Genomic DNA, 16,115 nt, shown 5'->3' with positions numbered 1-16,115 from the left:
TTGGACCTGAACCAGTGCCCATATGAGATGCCCCTGTTGCAGGCAGTGGCTTAACTCACTGTGCCACAGCACCGGCCCCAATCACTGCTATCTTATACTTATCCTTGAAGAATCTGCTAAAATTACTTCAATGACAATCATCAATACTTTCTTAAATGCCAAATTGTACACATTTCCACTTGACTACCATATCACAGCATGCCATTACTTACCACATTTCTTCAGACCTTATGCCTCCCTTGTCTTCTGGGGCATCAATACTTTTACTTCTTCAGTTTTCCTGATAGCAACTGTGCATTAGCTTTTGTTAACCTTCACTGATCTAATATCCTAAAAGTTTCTAAGATTTCACTTAGACTTTTCACCCTTTTCTCTTTTTATATGATATCCTCTGCTTGGTATTTTCATCCATTCCCATAGTTTTAAATATCCTTCCATATGGATAAAGATTTCTAAGTCTTTATTTCCTCCCAAGATGTGTGTATTAAGCCCCAGATACAAATGTCAACTGATACAGTCAAACAGATGTCAAAAAGACACTTCAAAAATCAATGTGTCCAGAGCAGGAATATCTCTTCATTAAATAAACTCGTCCAGATTCTGTATTCTATATTTCATTTAGTAATACACTATTCACTCTCCATTGGCATAAATCTGGGAATCACAACAGTTTTGTCATTCTTTCTTACTTCCATAATGAAGTCACAAATAGTACTAATGATATCCAATAGTTATCAAAAAACATCTCATCACCAATTTCACTGCTACATTTGCTACCTTTCTGATACTCTGTTTATTCAAATAACCACTGAATTTACATTAGAAATGAAGAATGATTTCAAATCAATGATTTCTGCCTCCACCTTGGAAACCAGAAAAAGAGTAAATTAGAGGTGAGTGTTTGGTGCAGCAAAGATGCCACTTGGGATACCTGCACCTCATCAGGGTGCCCAGGTTCAAGTTCTAAATCTGTTTCCAACTCCAGCTTCCTGCTAATGCACACCCTGGGATATAGCAGGTGGTGGTTCAAGTACTTGAGGCCCTGCCACACAGACAGGAAACACAGATGGAGTTCTTGGCTCCTGGCTTCGGCATGGCCCAACCCTGGCTATTGCAGGCATCTGGGGAGTAAATTATACAATGGAAAAACACACACTCTCCCTTTGTGTGTATATGTGTGTGTGTGTGTCTTCCAAATAAAAAAAATTTAAGTAAAAAGAAGAGTAATTCAACTGATGGAAAAATGGGAATAATGAAAATGAGAGGAAAACAATAAATAGCAGAAAACAAAACAAAATTCAGTGGTAAAATTTTAAAAAATTCATACACCAATAGCTAGGTTAAACAGGAAAAAGGAGACTGCACAAATTACCAGTATCAGGAATCAGAGAAGTGACATCAGAAGATATTCTATAATTAATAAAAATGGTAACCAGGAGACATTAAAAATAACTATGAAAATTAAGCCTGGCAGATAGAATAGACTAATTCTTTCAAAGACACAACATACCAAAACTCATATAAGAAGAAATAGATAACAAGAATAACCATATATTTATTAAATAAATTGAAATGGTAGTTCAAAACCTTTCCACAAAAAAAAATTCCTGGCTCAGATGGATCACTAAAGAATTTGACTAAATATTTAAAAAACAAACAATATTGAATTTGAGACAGGAACTTCAAGGAAAGTAAAGGAGAAAATACTTCTTGACATTTCATTAGGTTGGCATTACCTTGATACCAACAGGCAAAGAAATTAAAAAAGAAAAATATCTCCATGAACACAGATGCAAAAAGTCTACACAAAAGTTTAACAAATTTTGGGATGGACAGAAGGTGCAGTGGTTAGGATCCCACAGGGATTTATACCACATCAGAGTATCTGGGCTGGAGTCCTAGTTCTGCTTCCAATTCCAGTTTGCTGGTGATGCACACCCTGGCAGGCAAGAGATTAGATAACTCAAAGAATTGGGTTCCTGTTACCCAGGGTCCCGGCTTGAGCCTGGCCTAGTCCCAGCTATTATGGACATTTTCAGAGTGAACTAGTGGCTGGTAGATGTCTGTCTGTCTCTTTTAGTCTCTATGTCTTCCAAATATAAATAAATATCTAAAAAATAATTTAACAAACTGAATCCAACAACATATAACAATCACAGTAACAACAAAATCCACCATAACCAAGTGGCCCAGCAATCTAGTGTTAACATCTAAAAATCAGTGTTATTTGTAACTCAATAATTAAAACTAAAAGCACCAAATCACCTCAATAGATGTAGAGAAAAATATTTTGTGAAATCCAAAATCCATTCCTGATAAGAAACTTCAGCAAACTAGTAACAGAAAGGAACTTCTTCAACCCGATTCAAGTCAACTATGAAAAATCCTCAGCTAACATCATCTTTATGAGTGAAGTTCCTCAAAAGAATCAACAACAAGATAGTGACCTCTACTCTTAATACTTTTATTCAACAATGTACTAGAAGATATGGGAAGAACAATTGTGAAATTTACATGGAAGTGCAATGGACCCAGATTAGCCAAAACAGCTTTAAAAAAAACAAATTTAGAGGGCTAGCATTACTTGATTTCAAATCTGTAGTATAGTAAGCAAGATAGAATATTATCCAAAGTGCACTCTCTCGCTCTCTCCATCACTCTGCCTTTCAAATAAATAATTAAAGAAAGAAAAAAACAGATTTAGTATAATAATAAATGATGAAATAGTAAATGGTTTCCCTAAGATCAAGGACAAGATATCAATTGTTATCATCACTAGTCAATATCATACCAGAGATTTTAACCAGGATTAGGCAAGAAGAAATGAAATGCATTCAAATTGAGAAGAAAGACATAAAATTACTTCTATTTGCAGGTTACATGATTTTGTATGGAGAAAGTCATAAAGAAAACACAGTAGAATTTTAAGTACAAATAAATGAATTCAACAAGATTTCTGAATACAAGATCAGTAAAAGAAAATGACTTCTATCTCTACACAGTAGCAATTAAGGAAATAATTTTATTCAAAGTAGCAAAAAAAGATAAAACACTAAGGGATTAATTTAACAAAATAAGTAAAAGCTTATATATTGAAAATTACAAAATGCTAAAATAGATTTAAGCAGATATAATTAAATGGAATGGCATCTCATTTATGGATCAAAAGACTAAGTATTGTGAAGATGACAATATTCCCCAAATTGTTCTATAGATTCAATGCAATCCCTAAATGCAATCCCTAACAAAATCTCAGCTGGATGTTTTTCAGAAATTGGCAAACTAATTCCAAAAATGATATGGAAATGCAAGAAGGCATCCAGTAAAATGAAAACAACCTTGAAACAGAACAAAGATGGAGCACGCACACTTAAAAATTTCAAAACATATCACAGAGACATAGTAGTCGGATAGCGTTATACTGGCATAAGGAATTAAATGGGAAAGAACTGAGTGTCCAGAAATAAAGCCTTACATTCTCATTTAATTTATATTCAACAGGACTGTCAATATAATTCATTGGTGAAAAGAAGAGTCTTAGCAACAAATTGTGCTGGGGAAACTGGACATCCAAATGCAAAAGAATAAATACGGAAACCTGCCTCATATCATACACAAAACTGAAGTTAAAAAAAAGAACATTTGAACCATATGACTTTTAAAAAATATATAGATGTAAATCTCCATGATCTTAGACTAGGCAATGTTTTCTTTGATATAATATCAAAATCATAAGCAACAGAAGAAAAAGGGATAAATTAAACTTCACCAAATTAAAAACTTCTATGGTGCAAATGGTAAATCAAAAAAATGAAAAGGCAAGACACAGAATGGGAGAAAAACATCTGAAAATCATATACCTCATAAGCAACATGTACCTGGAATGTAAAAAGATCCCCTAGAACTCAGTAACAAAAGGATAAATAAACCAATTAATAAATGGACACAGGATTTGAGTAGAAACTTCTCCAAGGACTGTGTGTGTGTGTGTATGTGTGTGTGTGATACAAACATGCGAAGGTGCTAAACATCACTTACTATTAGGGAAACAGAAATAAAAATCACATTGAGACATCATTTTTCACCTGACAGGTTGGCTATAATCAAAGAGATAGACAGTAATCACTGTTAGTGGGAGGTTAAAATGGTAATGCCATTTTAAAAACGCTTAGCTATTCATCAAAAAGATAAAAATAGAATTACTATAAGACCTAGCAATTCTACTCCTAGGTATATAACCAAGAGAACTGAAAAGTGTTTAGATAAAAACCTATTCAAGAATGTATATCACAGTATTATTCATAATAAGCAATACACATGCTAAATGACTATTAACTGATGAATGTAAAGAAAATATGGTTTATAAACAGAATGGAATACTATCCAACAATAAAAAGAAATGAAGTTCTGATTTATGCTACAACATAGATGAATCTTGAAAACATTACACAAAGTTACATAAGTCAGACACAAAAGAGCTATATTGTATGATTTCATTAGTCCAGAATAAGAAAATCCATAGAGACAGAATATGGGAAAGATTGCTAATAGGTTAAAGTTTTTTTTTTTTAGAGTGACAAAAATACCCTAAACTTAGATTATTCTTAACTGTTGCCCAACTCTGTGACTACAATAAAGATCATTTAATTGCATACTATATCAGTGAATGTGATGGTATGATAATTATGTCTCAATAAATGTTTATCATATCAATGCATATATCCAATTATAGGCTTTAAATAGGAGAATTTCAATTCTTTAACTCAAAATGGATCATAGAACTAAATGTAAAAGCTAAGATTTTAAATGTTCTAGAAGTAAACATGGAAAAAAATCTTTGTGACTTTGGGTATATAAAGATATTTTAGGTCTGACATGAAAAGTAAATCCATTTTAAAAACTGATAAACTGTACAACAAAAACTTTAAAACTCCTACTCTGTGAAAAGAGAATGAAAAGCCATCCAAAAACTGGGATGAAATATTTTCAAATCACAGATCTGAAAAAGGATTTTATCGACAGCTCCTAACAGCCTGGTACTTGAACAAGAATAGACATGTGGACCAATGGAACAAATTAGAGACCCCAGACACTAACCCACACATCTAGAACCAGCTAATTTTGGACAAAGGAGCTAAAATCACTCAAAGGATAGTCTCTTCAACAAATGATGTTGGAAAAATCGGATCTCTGTGTGCGAAAAGTATGAAGCAAGACCCCTACTTTAAACCCTATACAAAAACCAACTCATAATGGATCAGAAATCTAAAATTAAGACCCAAAGCAATTAAATTACTAGAGGAACACATAGGGGAAGCACTGAAAGACATTGGTATGGGCAAGGACTTCTTGGATAACATCCCAGAATCACAGGAAATAAAAGCAAAAATAGAGAAATGGGATTACATCAAGCTAAGAAGCTTCTGCACAGCAAAGGAAACATTCAACAGAGCCAAGAGGCAACTGACAGAATGAGAGAAAATATCTGCAAACTATACATCTGATAAAGGATTAATATCCAGAATATATAAGGAACTCAAAGAACTCAACAACAACAAAACAAGCAATCCAGTTAAGAAATAGGCTAAGGATATGAACAAGTATTTTTCAAAGGATGAAACACAAATAGCCAACAGACAAATAAAAAGATGCTCAGGGGCCGGCGCCGCGGCTCAGTAGGCTAATCCTCCGCCTAGCGGCGCCGGCACACCGGGTTCTAGTCCCGGTCGGGGCGCCGGATTCTGTCCCGGTTGCCCCTCTTCCAGGCCAGCCCTCTGCTGTGGCCAGGGAGTGCAGTGGAGGATGGCCCAGGTGCTTGGGCCCTGCACCCCATGGGAGACCAGGAAAAGCACCTGGCTCCTGGCTCCTGCCATCGGATCAGCGCGGTGCACCGGCCGCAGCGCGCCGGCCGCGGCGGCCATTGGAGGGTGAACCAACGGCAAAGGAAGACCTTTCTCTCTGTCTCTCTCTCTCACTGTCCACTCTGCCTGTCAAAAAAAAAAAAAAAAAAAGATGCTCAGGATCACTAGCCATCAGAGAAATGCAAATCAAAACCACCATGAGGTTTCATCACACCCCAGTTAGAATGGCTATGATACAAAAATCTAATAATAACAAATGCTGGTCAAGATGCAGAGAAAAAGGTACCCTAATACATCATTGATGGGACTATAAACTAGTATAACCATTATGGAAGACAGTGTGGAGATTATTCAGAAATTTGAATATAGATGTACTATATGACCCAGCCATTCTACTCATGGCAATTTACCCGAAAGAAATAAAATCAGTATATGAAACAGTTATTAGTATGGCCATGTTTACTATAGATCAATTCACAATAGCTAAGATATGGAAGCTGCCCAGATGTCCATCAATTGACTAATGAATGAAGAAAATTTGGTGCATGCATACATAATGGAATACCACTCAGCCATCAAAAAGAATGAAATTCTGGCTTTCACAACAAAATGGATGCAACTGGAAATCTTTTTGCTCAGTGAAATAAGCCAGTCTTCACAAAACAAATATCATGGTTTCCCTGATTTGTGGTAACTAATATACAGAGTACAAAAAAATATAATGTATATGAGTGAAATTGACATTTTGAGATTTGATTATTGTTTATAGCCCTTGTCCAAAATCCAAACAGCTGATTTTCTACTTACTACTTAATGAATTCTTTATTTAGTGCAGGGTTAAGCATATGACTACAAAGTAAACTGAAAGTATGTCACTGCAAAAATTAAAAGAAAAATAAGGAAGGAAAGAGAACAGAGGGTGGGAGAAAGGGAAGGTGGGAAGGAGTGAAGGTAGGGTGGGAAGCATCATTATGTTCTTAAAACCATCATATATGAAATACTGAAATTTGTTCCCTTTATATAAATAAACTAATTAAAAAAAGAAATCTCAATTTAAAAAACCCAAATTTTAAAAATAGACAAAAGATTAGAACACATCCGTTAAAAAAGAAGATACACAGATACAGAATAGACTTTAAAAAGATAATCAACATCATTTGTGTACAAGGAGATGCTAAATAAAACTGCTGGCAAGGCAGTACATATTCATTTAAATGAATGAAATTTTAAAAAGACTGATCATACAGAATGTTGGTGAGGCTGTGGAAGAACACAAACTCTCATATACTGCTGACAGGAATGTAAAATGGTAAAAATACTTCAAAAAAGAGTTTCGCACTTTCTTTAAATGTAAGCATGCACCTACTACATGTTTCAGCTATTTAATTTTTTAATAATAATATAATAAATTTATTAATTTAATTCAGCTAATTAAGCTGAATGCAAGAAGGCAGGAAAAACAATCATACACAGTTTACTCCATGGGAGATGTGGAAAAAGCTCCCAGTTTCTGGCTTAGGTCTGGCCCAGTCCTGGCTGTTGTGGCCATTTGGAGAGTAGATCAGCAGAAGGCAGAGCTTTATGTATTTAGTTGAAAGGAAGAGTTACAGAGAAGGAGTGGTATAGGCAGAGACACACACACACCTCCTCACACACACACACACATACACACACACACACAGAGATGATCAATCTTCCAACCACTGGTTCACTCCCCCAATGGCTGCAACACAACAGCAAGGGCTGGGCCAAACTGAAGCCAGGAGCTTCATCTGGGCCTCCCACATGGGTATAGGGATGTAAGTACTTGGGCTACCTTCTGCAATCTTTCCAGGAGCATTAGCAGGGAGCTGGATTGGAAGTGCAGCAGCTGGGATTCAAATCAGTGCCAATATGGGATGCCGGCACTGCAGGCTGTCACTTAATCCACTATGCCACAGCACTAGCACCCAAAAAAATAAATCCTAAAAAAAAATATTGCTGGAAAAAAAAAAAAAAAACCACGAAATTTTAAAATACCATGTCAAGCATAGAGAAGAGGTAGAAAATAGCATGTAGGTTCTAGATTACACAGTAATTAACTGACCTTCTACAAAGTTAAGTTATACATATTCACCTGAGGAAAGAGGTTAAAGTAGAATTTGTAGACTAGATTATAATGATATTGTTCAAAAGATAGCTTAACAGAAGAACTTGATTGTGATCTGATAACAATGTCACTTCACTAAACTGCCAGCCATGTTCAGGTTACTTTTATCATGTTTTCAAAATCAGCAGTATTTTGATTATACATTTGTATTATATACTTACAATAATGTTTTAATCATTCATTTTTAGTACTACAATTATTACACGAAACATAAACTGATTACTATAAATTTCCAAGTTTTTCCAGTGAACATACTACTATAATATGGTACTAAGATTTCCAATTTGACTTTTTAAAAATTTTTCATTCATGTTATGTATTTATTTGAAAGGCAGAGTGATAGAAAGAAAGAAAGAACTGCCATCCAATGGTTCACTCCCCAGATCCCTGCAAAAGCTGGGCCCTATATACACACACACACAGAGAGAAAGAGAGAGAGAGAGAGAGAGAGAGAGAGAGAGAGAGAGAGGATCAATCTTCCAACTACTGGTTCACTCCCCAATTGGCTACAACAGTTGGTTTGGGCCAGGCTGAAGCCAAGAGCCAGGAACTCCACTGAGATAGCCCATCTGGGTGGTGGAATCCAAAATACTTGGGGCATCATCTTTTGCCTTCCCAGGTGCATGAGCAGGAAGTTGGCTCAGAAGCAGAAGATCTTGGTACTCTGATATGAGTTGTGGAGATCCCAAGTGGTGGCTTAACCCACTGTTCCATAATACCTTCTTGACATTTGAAATAAAGCTTAAATGCTTTCACACTGAAGGTAAATCTTACCATAAGAATCCATGGATTTACAAAGGAGCCCAATTGTCCTCCAGTACAGAAAATGATGGTACCAATGACATCACAACCAAGTTGTAAAGTGGTCAGTTAAGTTATGCTTGTCATATGCTTGTCTATGTGGCTGTTTTATAAAGGACTTTAAAAGTAGCTTAAAAACACTCATTAGATAGCTGCTATTACAGTTAATACTGGAGCTTAGCAAAATGTATCAAGAGGAAGTGCTCATTTTCATGTTCAGAAATCATTATTCATTGCTTTTGTGAAAAAAACCCTAGTTTGCATTTAATAAGCTAATATTTAAATGATCATCTTGTCACATAAGTAACAATTACCTGTGAGACACCCAACTTTTTACAAGCATCAAGAAAATTTTCTACATTTCTTCGACATTTTGCCATACTCAGTTTGGGCTGTAAAGAAAAGGAGGACAAAGGTATAGTTTAAGGGATTTTTTTTATACAGAACTTAATCAAAACTGAAAATTGAACTTACTGAGGCAAATTATTTAAGACAGTTTTAAGAAGTGGTATCTTTCATTGGAGAACTAACAAACTGAAGACAAAACTTACCACTGCTGGCGATGGTACATGAATACTAGCTACTGAGCGTGGCCTTATATGATTGGCTAAATGGCAAAGAACAACCCCATCCATCAGTGCAGCTCCAATGTCATCAGGCAAAATTACTTTTAACCTGGATTCAAGATTCTACAAAGAAATGAGTATAAATCATTTATATTCCATCTAAACATATGTATTATATTATTTATATGACTAATTGTCACACAGTCCAAAAACTTTAAAAAAACAATGAAAATGAAATCCACATACATTATTATTTTTCCAAGGAAAACTCATTTCTACAGAGTGAATCTGAAAGGTCAATCTAACTTACATTGCGAAGTTGTCGTATTTGCTCTCGCTCTTCCCGTAAATGTTCCATCTTTCTTCTCATTGTAAATCCTGGATCTGCTGCCCCATATTCCTGGCGAGGAGATCGGCTGAAAGCTATAAAAATAGAAATTTTCTAACTCGTTACAAAAATAATAGGAAGGAGCAACAACGGATGAGGAAAGAGGCATGATTAAAAAGTATCAGTACAAAATTACATAAAACATTATTACTTACAGTCTAAATATTTTAAAATATATTTCAACTCTACTTCTTTGTACATTTAAAAGCAACAGGGAAGACAAATGTAATGATTTATACCACCTATACATGTTCTTACTTAAATATACATTATTATATACTTGTGACCCAGGTTAAAAATGATTACTGATGATTACTGAACACAATGTCAGCCTTTTATCTTTAAAGAAAAAGGAAATTATTCTTGAAGGTCAATACAGTTATTCAGGAATAAAAACTATAATTCAATACCTTGCCAAGTAACATGGATCCATTTTCTTTTGGGCTTGCCAAATGCGAAAAGATCCCTTTTTTAAAACCACAATAAAATGGAGTGCTATAATTTCAAACAGTGTTTGGTCTGCTGGCAGAGTGGTCATTCTAACAGCAGTCACAGTAGAGTAGAAATAAGACTGCAGTATATCTAAGGCAAAAAGCTGAGGTTTCAGGAGCTTGAAGGTAAAGAGGAAGAAAGAAATGGGAATGGGAATTGGAAAGACAAATAAGGTTAAGAGAAAATTACTTTTGGGAGAGGGGAAAGAATCTATGTGTACTTAAAACTATGGAGTCAACCCCACGGAAGCTGGGAAACTCTAGTTTCAAGCATAAGGAATAAATTTTATTTACAGAATATATACTTACCTGATCTAGGTTTCAAGCCAAAGGGGCCATGTGGAAAACCATCAGTTCTGTCATATTCCTAAAAAAAGAAAGCAAATAAAACCTCTTTTCTTTCAAAATCAAGGTACTTATTCTTATCTATTCCAATTTTGAGAAAGTACTAATTTTTTTTCCAAAATTAGTGGAGTAAAGGAAAGTAACTTACATTTCAATTCAAGCTGATACATTTTTAAAGGTCAATAAATATTTGCTAAATGATCTGATTGTGCATGCCTTTAAATACTTTTCTCCCATAATAAAGAAAAATGAAAATCATTACTGAAGTACAAAAAAAGAAAAAATGAGATTAAAGTCTCCAAAGAAATGAAATAAGCAACAATGAAAAGATATGTGAATCCAGCAACATTTACTCAGTATCTGCTATAGATATGACACTTAACAGTGGACAATCTGAGGCCAATATACATATTCAAACTAAGAGGGGCTGCAGAATGACAGATGATAATCTGCTATTGCTTCCATTTTACTGCACATTGTTTTCGAACAGTGGTGTGCTGTGGAGAAATTTATGGTACATTAAACAAATCTGAACTGAGTCAGTCACACAGCTTAGCTTACATCTTGAGAAAAACATTTATTTGTGATTGTTTATTGTTCAAATGGAGTTATGAAGATTAAATGAGATAACTAAATAAAGTACTCTAAATTGTAACATGACAAAATAATGTAATCTTAGGAGCTTCTTAATGAATTGGTGCAACAACTCTATGACATAGGTAGGGCCTAGGCTTCTGGATCACTTCTGTACCATTTAACGAGAGCAGTCCTTGGGGAAGTGATCAGTCTCTTTAGCTGTAAAATGATGAAGCTGCTATATAGTTCAAGGGACTGCCTTTAAGTTCAAATGTAGGAACAAGCACTTCGTTTATAGTAAAACATTGTACTAGTTTTAATAATTTCCTTTCACACACACACATGAAATTGAAGCATTCAAGATTCTGTAGATTATCTGAATCTTCTGCTAGTAAACATGATGCACAGGCCAGTGCCACGGCTCACTAGGCTAATCCTCTGCCTGTGGCGCTGGCACCCCAGGTTCTAGTCCCGGTTGGGGTGCCAGATTCTGTCTCGGTTGCTTCTCTTCCAGTTCAGCTCTCTGCTGTGGCCCGGGAGTGCAGTGGAGGTGGCCCAAGTGCTTGGGCCCTGCACCCGCATGGGAGACCAGGAAGAAGCACCTGGCTCCTGGCTTCGGATCAGCGCAGTGTACCGGCCATAATGGCCATTTGGGGGGTGAACCAATGGAAGGCAGACCTTTCTCTTTCTCTCTCTCTCTCTCACTAACTCTGCCTGTCAAAAAAAAAAAAAAAAAAAAAGACATGATACACAGTTCAGGCTATTATTTGCGCAACCAAAACACGTTCTTATCACCCTGTCTAGCCACAAGTCTCAGAGTTTGTCATAATTATATTGATTGAAGTGTTATGAATTTCTAGACCATAAAATCACAGAGCAACTAGGCAATTAAGTAGTAGTCACGTGTGTTATAACTTAAAGAATAGGTTTACAAAAGCATGTGCCAATAACTAGGATGATGAGAATATCCTAATTTTAAGTATTTTCCAGAAGTATGTATACCATTTTACCTAGCATACAAATAATTTGGAAGCATGTTTATAAAACTAATGCCCAAGTCCATTTTTAAGGAATTATTTATTTATTTGAAAGGCAGAGAATCACCAAGGGAGCGTAAGCAAGACAGAGAGGGAGAAATCTTCCACTGCTGGTTCACTCCCCAAAAAGCCATAAAAACTGGGGTTGGGTCAGGCTGAAACCAAGAGCAGGGAACTCCATCTGAGTCTTCAGTGTGTGTGGCAGGGATTTAAGTACTTGAGTCATCATCCGCTGCCTTCTCGGGCACATTAACAGGAAACCAGATTGGAAGTGGGGTAGCCAGAACTCAAACCCAGCACTCTAATGTGGGTTGCTGGCAATACAAGCAGTGGCTTATCCTGCTGCTCTACAACATGGGACCCTGCCCGAGTCTGTTTAAAAGTTTTATAATGCAACTCACTCAAAACAATAAAAAAAAAAATCTTGGCTTAAAAAAAGTAACATCATCTACACATAACAAAATATTATCTAAAATTATTCAGTTAATTGAAACCATCCAAATATTTAGACAGTCATGAATTCACCAAATAAACAATTAATCATTTACTTACTAATACTGATACACTTTAGAATAGTAAGTAGTATAATCTGAAGTAGAAAAGAGACTGTTTAGAGTTTTTCAAAATGTATCTCTTGTTATAAAATAATAGGTTTAATCAAATTAGAAGAATCAATCATCCAAACTACCAGAGTATAAACTGTAATTTCCATATACCTGTTCTCCCCATGCTCTCAAATTAGGTCTAAGATGCAGGGAATTTGTAACCTCTTGTCGATAGGAACAACCCACTGCAGGGATGTTTCTCGTGGAAAAAGGAAGTTTCTCTTGCATTGCTTTCAGACCTAACTGGTTACAAGAAAAACCAAAGGCCATTGCACAATGCTGAAGTGCTATTTTCAAATTTAAAATGTTAAGGCTATTCTTAAAATCCATAATTTATTTTAAAATATGGATGAATTAAAAAGTACCCTTTTCATAAAGTAAATTATCTTCTGTTATACAGAGATGTTTCCATAGAAAATCATAAACAAAGTGCTATTATTATGAATACTTATACCAAACATGTTATTTTTAGAATCCTTTATAGAAGGTTTATACAAACTAACCTAACATAGATTTTTGAATGATTGAATATATTATGTGGCAAAAAGAAAAGGTGAGGTTAGAGAGAAGAGGCAAGGGAAAAACCCTACAGAAAACACACACAAAAAAAAAGCCATGAAAAAACACATTTAACATATAAAACCAGAATTTGTACCTCAGACGATACTGGAGATTGTGGTGACATATAAGCATTATCACTGTCTTGCTAAAATATAAAAATAAAAGATGAAAGATGAAATTAAAATACAAATGATGATTTAAACACATAAAATGAAAAATGAAAATTATTTTGATCAACTGGTAAAGACAGACTCTGGAACACACCATCTGGCACCTTGCCAGTCAACATGTGCTCTGTAAACACCAGCATAGTTATCCTCTGGGAATCCGTTAGAAATACAGAATCTTAGGCCCTAATCAACACCAAATCAGAATGAATATCTATCTATATCTATATATATATATATACACACATATATGATTCCGAAGTATCTTAAAGTTTGTGAAGAACCATCTTCACATAATAGCAATGATGTGTTACAATCTGAGACATGTTAATAAAGGCATGCAAAAGTTCAATTACCCTTTTTGGTGCTCAGTTAGTTGTCACCTATCAAGGAGAACAAGTGGTATTTGTCCCTTTGGGATTGGCTTATTTCACTCAACATAACGTTTTCCAAATTCCTAACAGGGATCACTTTTCAGTTAAAATTTAAACACCTAAGAATAATTGTGTGTTAATTACAGAGTTCAACCAATGGCACTAGAACAAAAAAAAATACTAAAAAAGTGAAATGAACACTATGAGAAATGGTGACTTGATCAGCCCTCACCCTGACTGTTGATGAGCAGCTTAATATGTTATCCCTCTTAGTATTTTTTTTGTTTGTTCTACTTAATACTTTTGGTTGAATACTGTAATCAATACACAATTCTTCTTAAGTGCTGAAACTTAACTGAAAAGTGATCACTGTTAAATATAAGAGTGGGAATAAGAGAGGGAAGAGATGTGCAATTCCAGACATGCTCAAGCTGACTTACCTCAAACGGTAGACTTAGAAACATACCAGGGGATTCGAATTCAATCCCATTAAGGTGGCATGTACCAATGCCATCTCACTAGTCCCAGTGATCAATTTCTGTTCACAATTGATCGTAATGATAGGACTAAGAACCAAAGGGATCACATAAACAAGAATAGGGTCTGCAAATACTAGCTGATAGAATCAAAAAGGGAGAGAATGATCCAACATGGGAAGTGAGACACACAGCAGACACATAGAATGGCAAATGTCCTATCAGCACTCTGGCCTCATAATCAGCCCTTAAGGCATGCGGATCCGGCTGAAATGCCCATGAGAGTATTTCAGGCATGGAAAGCCAAGACACTCTGGGGGAAAAAAAAAAACCTAAATGAATGATCTCCACGAGTGAGATCCCAGTGGAAGGAATGGGTCATCAAAGAAGGAGGTACCTTTCTCTGAAGGGAGGAGAGAACTTCCACTTTGACCATGGCCTTGTCTAAATATGATCAGAGTCGGTGAACTCAGGGGGCTTCCATAGCCTTGGCAGCTCATGACAAGAGCCTAGGGTGATTACTGAGGCCATAAACAAGAGTGTCAATTTGTTAAGTCAACAACAGGAGTCACTGTGCACTTACTCCTCATGTAGGATCTTTGTCCTTAGTGTGCTGTACATTGAGATTTAATGCTATAACTAGTACTCAAACAGTATTTTTCACTTTATGTTTCTGTGCGGGAGCAAACTGTTGAAATCTTTACTTAATGTATGCTAAACTGATCTTCTGTATATAAAGAGAATCAAAAATGAATCTTGATGTGAATGGAAGGGGAGAGGGAGTGGATAAGGGGAGGGTTGCGGGTTGGAGGGACATTATTGGGGGGGAAGCCATTGTAATCCATATTCTATACTTTGGAAATTTATATTCATTAAATAAAAGTTAAAAAAAAGTTCAATTACCCAAATAAGTACTTTTATCTGGAAAACTATGTGTGTCTAACATAAGCTTAGAAATAATTAAAAAGAATTTAACTGAATAAAATATTAAATGGCCCATGATTTTAATGACTATTCTAATGCCAACCAAATATAAGTCTTGATATTTTAACCTTGAATATGCATAACAAATAGAACATTCATTCATTCATTCATTCAACAAATGATTATTGGCTACCTATTATATGTCAGACACCAGGCTACACAGTGGCAGCATTAAAATTTGGTAAATGCTATCGTCTATTCAAGAATCTCTCAGTCTAAGAACAAAATACATTAATGTATGTAGGTGATACAACAATCTTAGGACAATATAGGGCTATGCACGGTATATTACAAGGGACAGATAAGGGGCTCTTGGGGTGGGTATGTTGGAGAAAAGCAAGTTTCTTGCAAAAGTAGAAACTGTAGAAAAATAGAATGTTCAACATAAAAAGAAGGAAAAAGAACACACTGTAAGATGAGAAGACAAGAACAAAGACAAACTCACAAATTGTGAGTTGAGGCTGATGTGGTAAGTAGGGGCTTGACCAAGAAGGACCTGGGATTTACCTTATACGTTATGGGGAGAAACTGAATGTTCCTAAGGAAGGAAATGGCCTGATTATATTTGCTTTCTTAGAAATGATCATTCTGGTTGCAGTAAGCAGAATGGACTGGAGAATGAAAGAAGAGTGGGTTAAGTACTGCAGTGGTCCAGTCAAGAAATCATTAGGACCCTGCCAAAGTAGAAACAGTAAAAATGGAGACAGGAAAAGTATACACAACATTTCTGTACT

The 16,115-nt window shown here is 35.6% G+C and overlaps 1 protein-coding gene and 1 non-coding gene across 8 annotated transcripts in view; both read right to left on the bottom strand.

The window, feature by feature from the left end:
• The window catches only part of LRCH2 (leucine rich repeats and calponin homology domain containing 2), a 134,572-nt gene that overhangs the window by 3,916 nt on the left and 114,541 nt on the right, over window positions 1-16,115 (bottom strand). For 2 of the 7 annotated variants that reach the window (XM_051827272.3, XM_051827274.3), the window contains 5 exons: window positions 13,475-13,525; window positions 10,566-10,623; window positions 9,688-9,800; window positions 9,363-9,500; window positions 9,126-9,203 (listed from right to left, as the gene is read on the bottom strand). In XM_051827272.3, the coding sequence (XP_051683232.1) occupies window positions 9,126-9,203; window positions 9,363-9,500; window positions 9,688-9,800; window positions 10,566-10,623; window positions 13,475-13,525 (438 nt within the window). Of the gene's footprint in view, window positions 1-9,125; window positions 9,204-9,362; window positions 9,501-9,687; window positions 9,801-10,167; window positions 10,376-10,565; window positions 10,624-13,474; window positions 13,526-16,115 lie in introns of those variants that run through there. The other 5 variants (XM_051827273.3, XM_051827275.3, XM_051827276.3 and 2 more) reach the window with 3 other exon arrangements.
• On the bottom strand, window positions 12,973-13,101 carry LOC127485059 (small nucleolar RNA SNORA35). Its single transcript, XR_007912257.1, has one exon. It is a non-coding gene; the product is annotated as a small nucleolar RNA SNORA35 (small nucleolar RNA).

The sequence above is a fragment of the Oryctolagus cuniculus genome, chromosome X (genome assembly GCF_051225735.1).
Source record: "Oryctolagus cuniculus isolate XC-2025 breed Fujian yellow rabbit chromosome X, ASM5122573v1, whole genome shotgun sequence".
Lineage (NCBI taxonomy): Eukaryota > Metazoa > Chordata > Mammalia > Lagomorpha > Leporidae > Oryctolagus > Oryctolagus cuniculus.
Note: the sequence above shows the minus strand (reverse complement) of the source record. Positions and strands in the feature narration are given on the sequence as shown.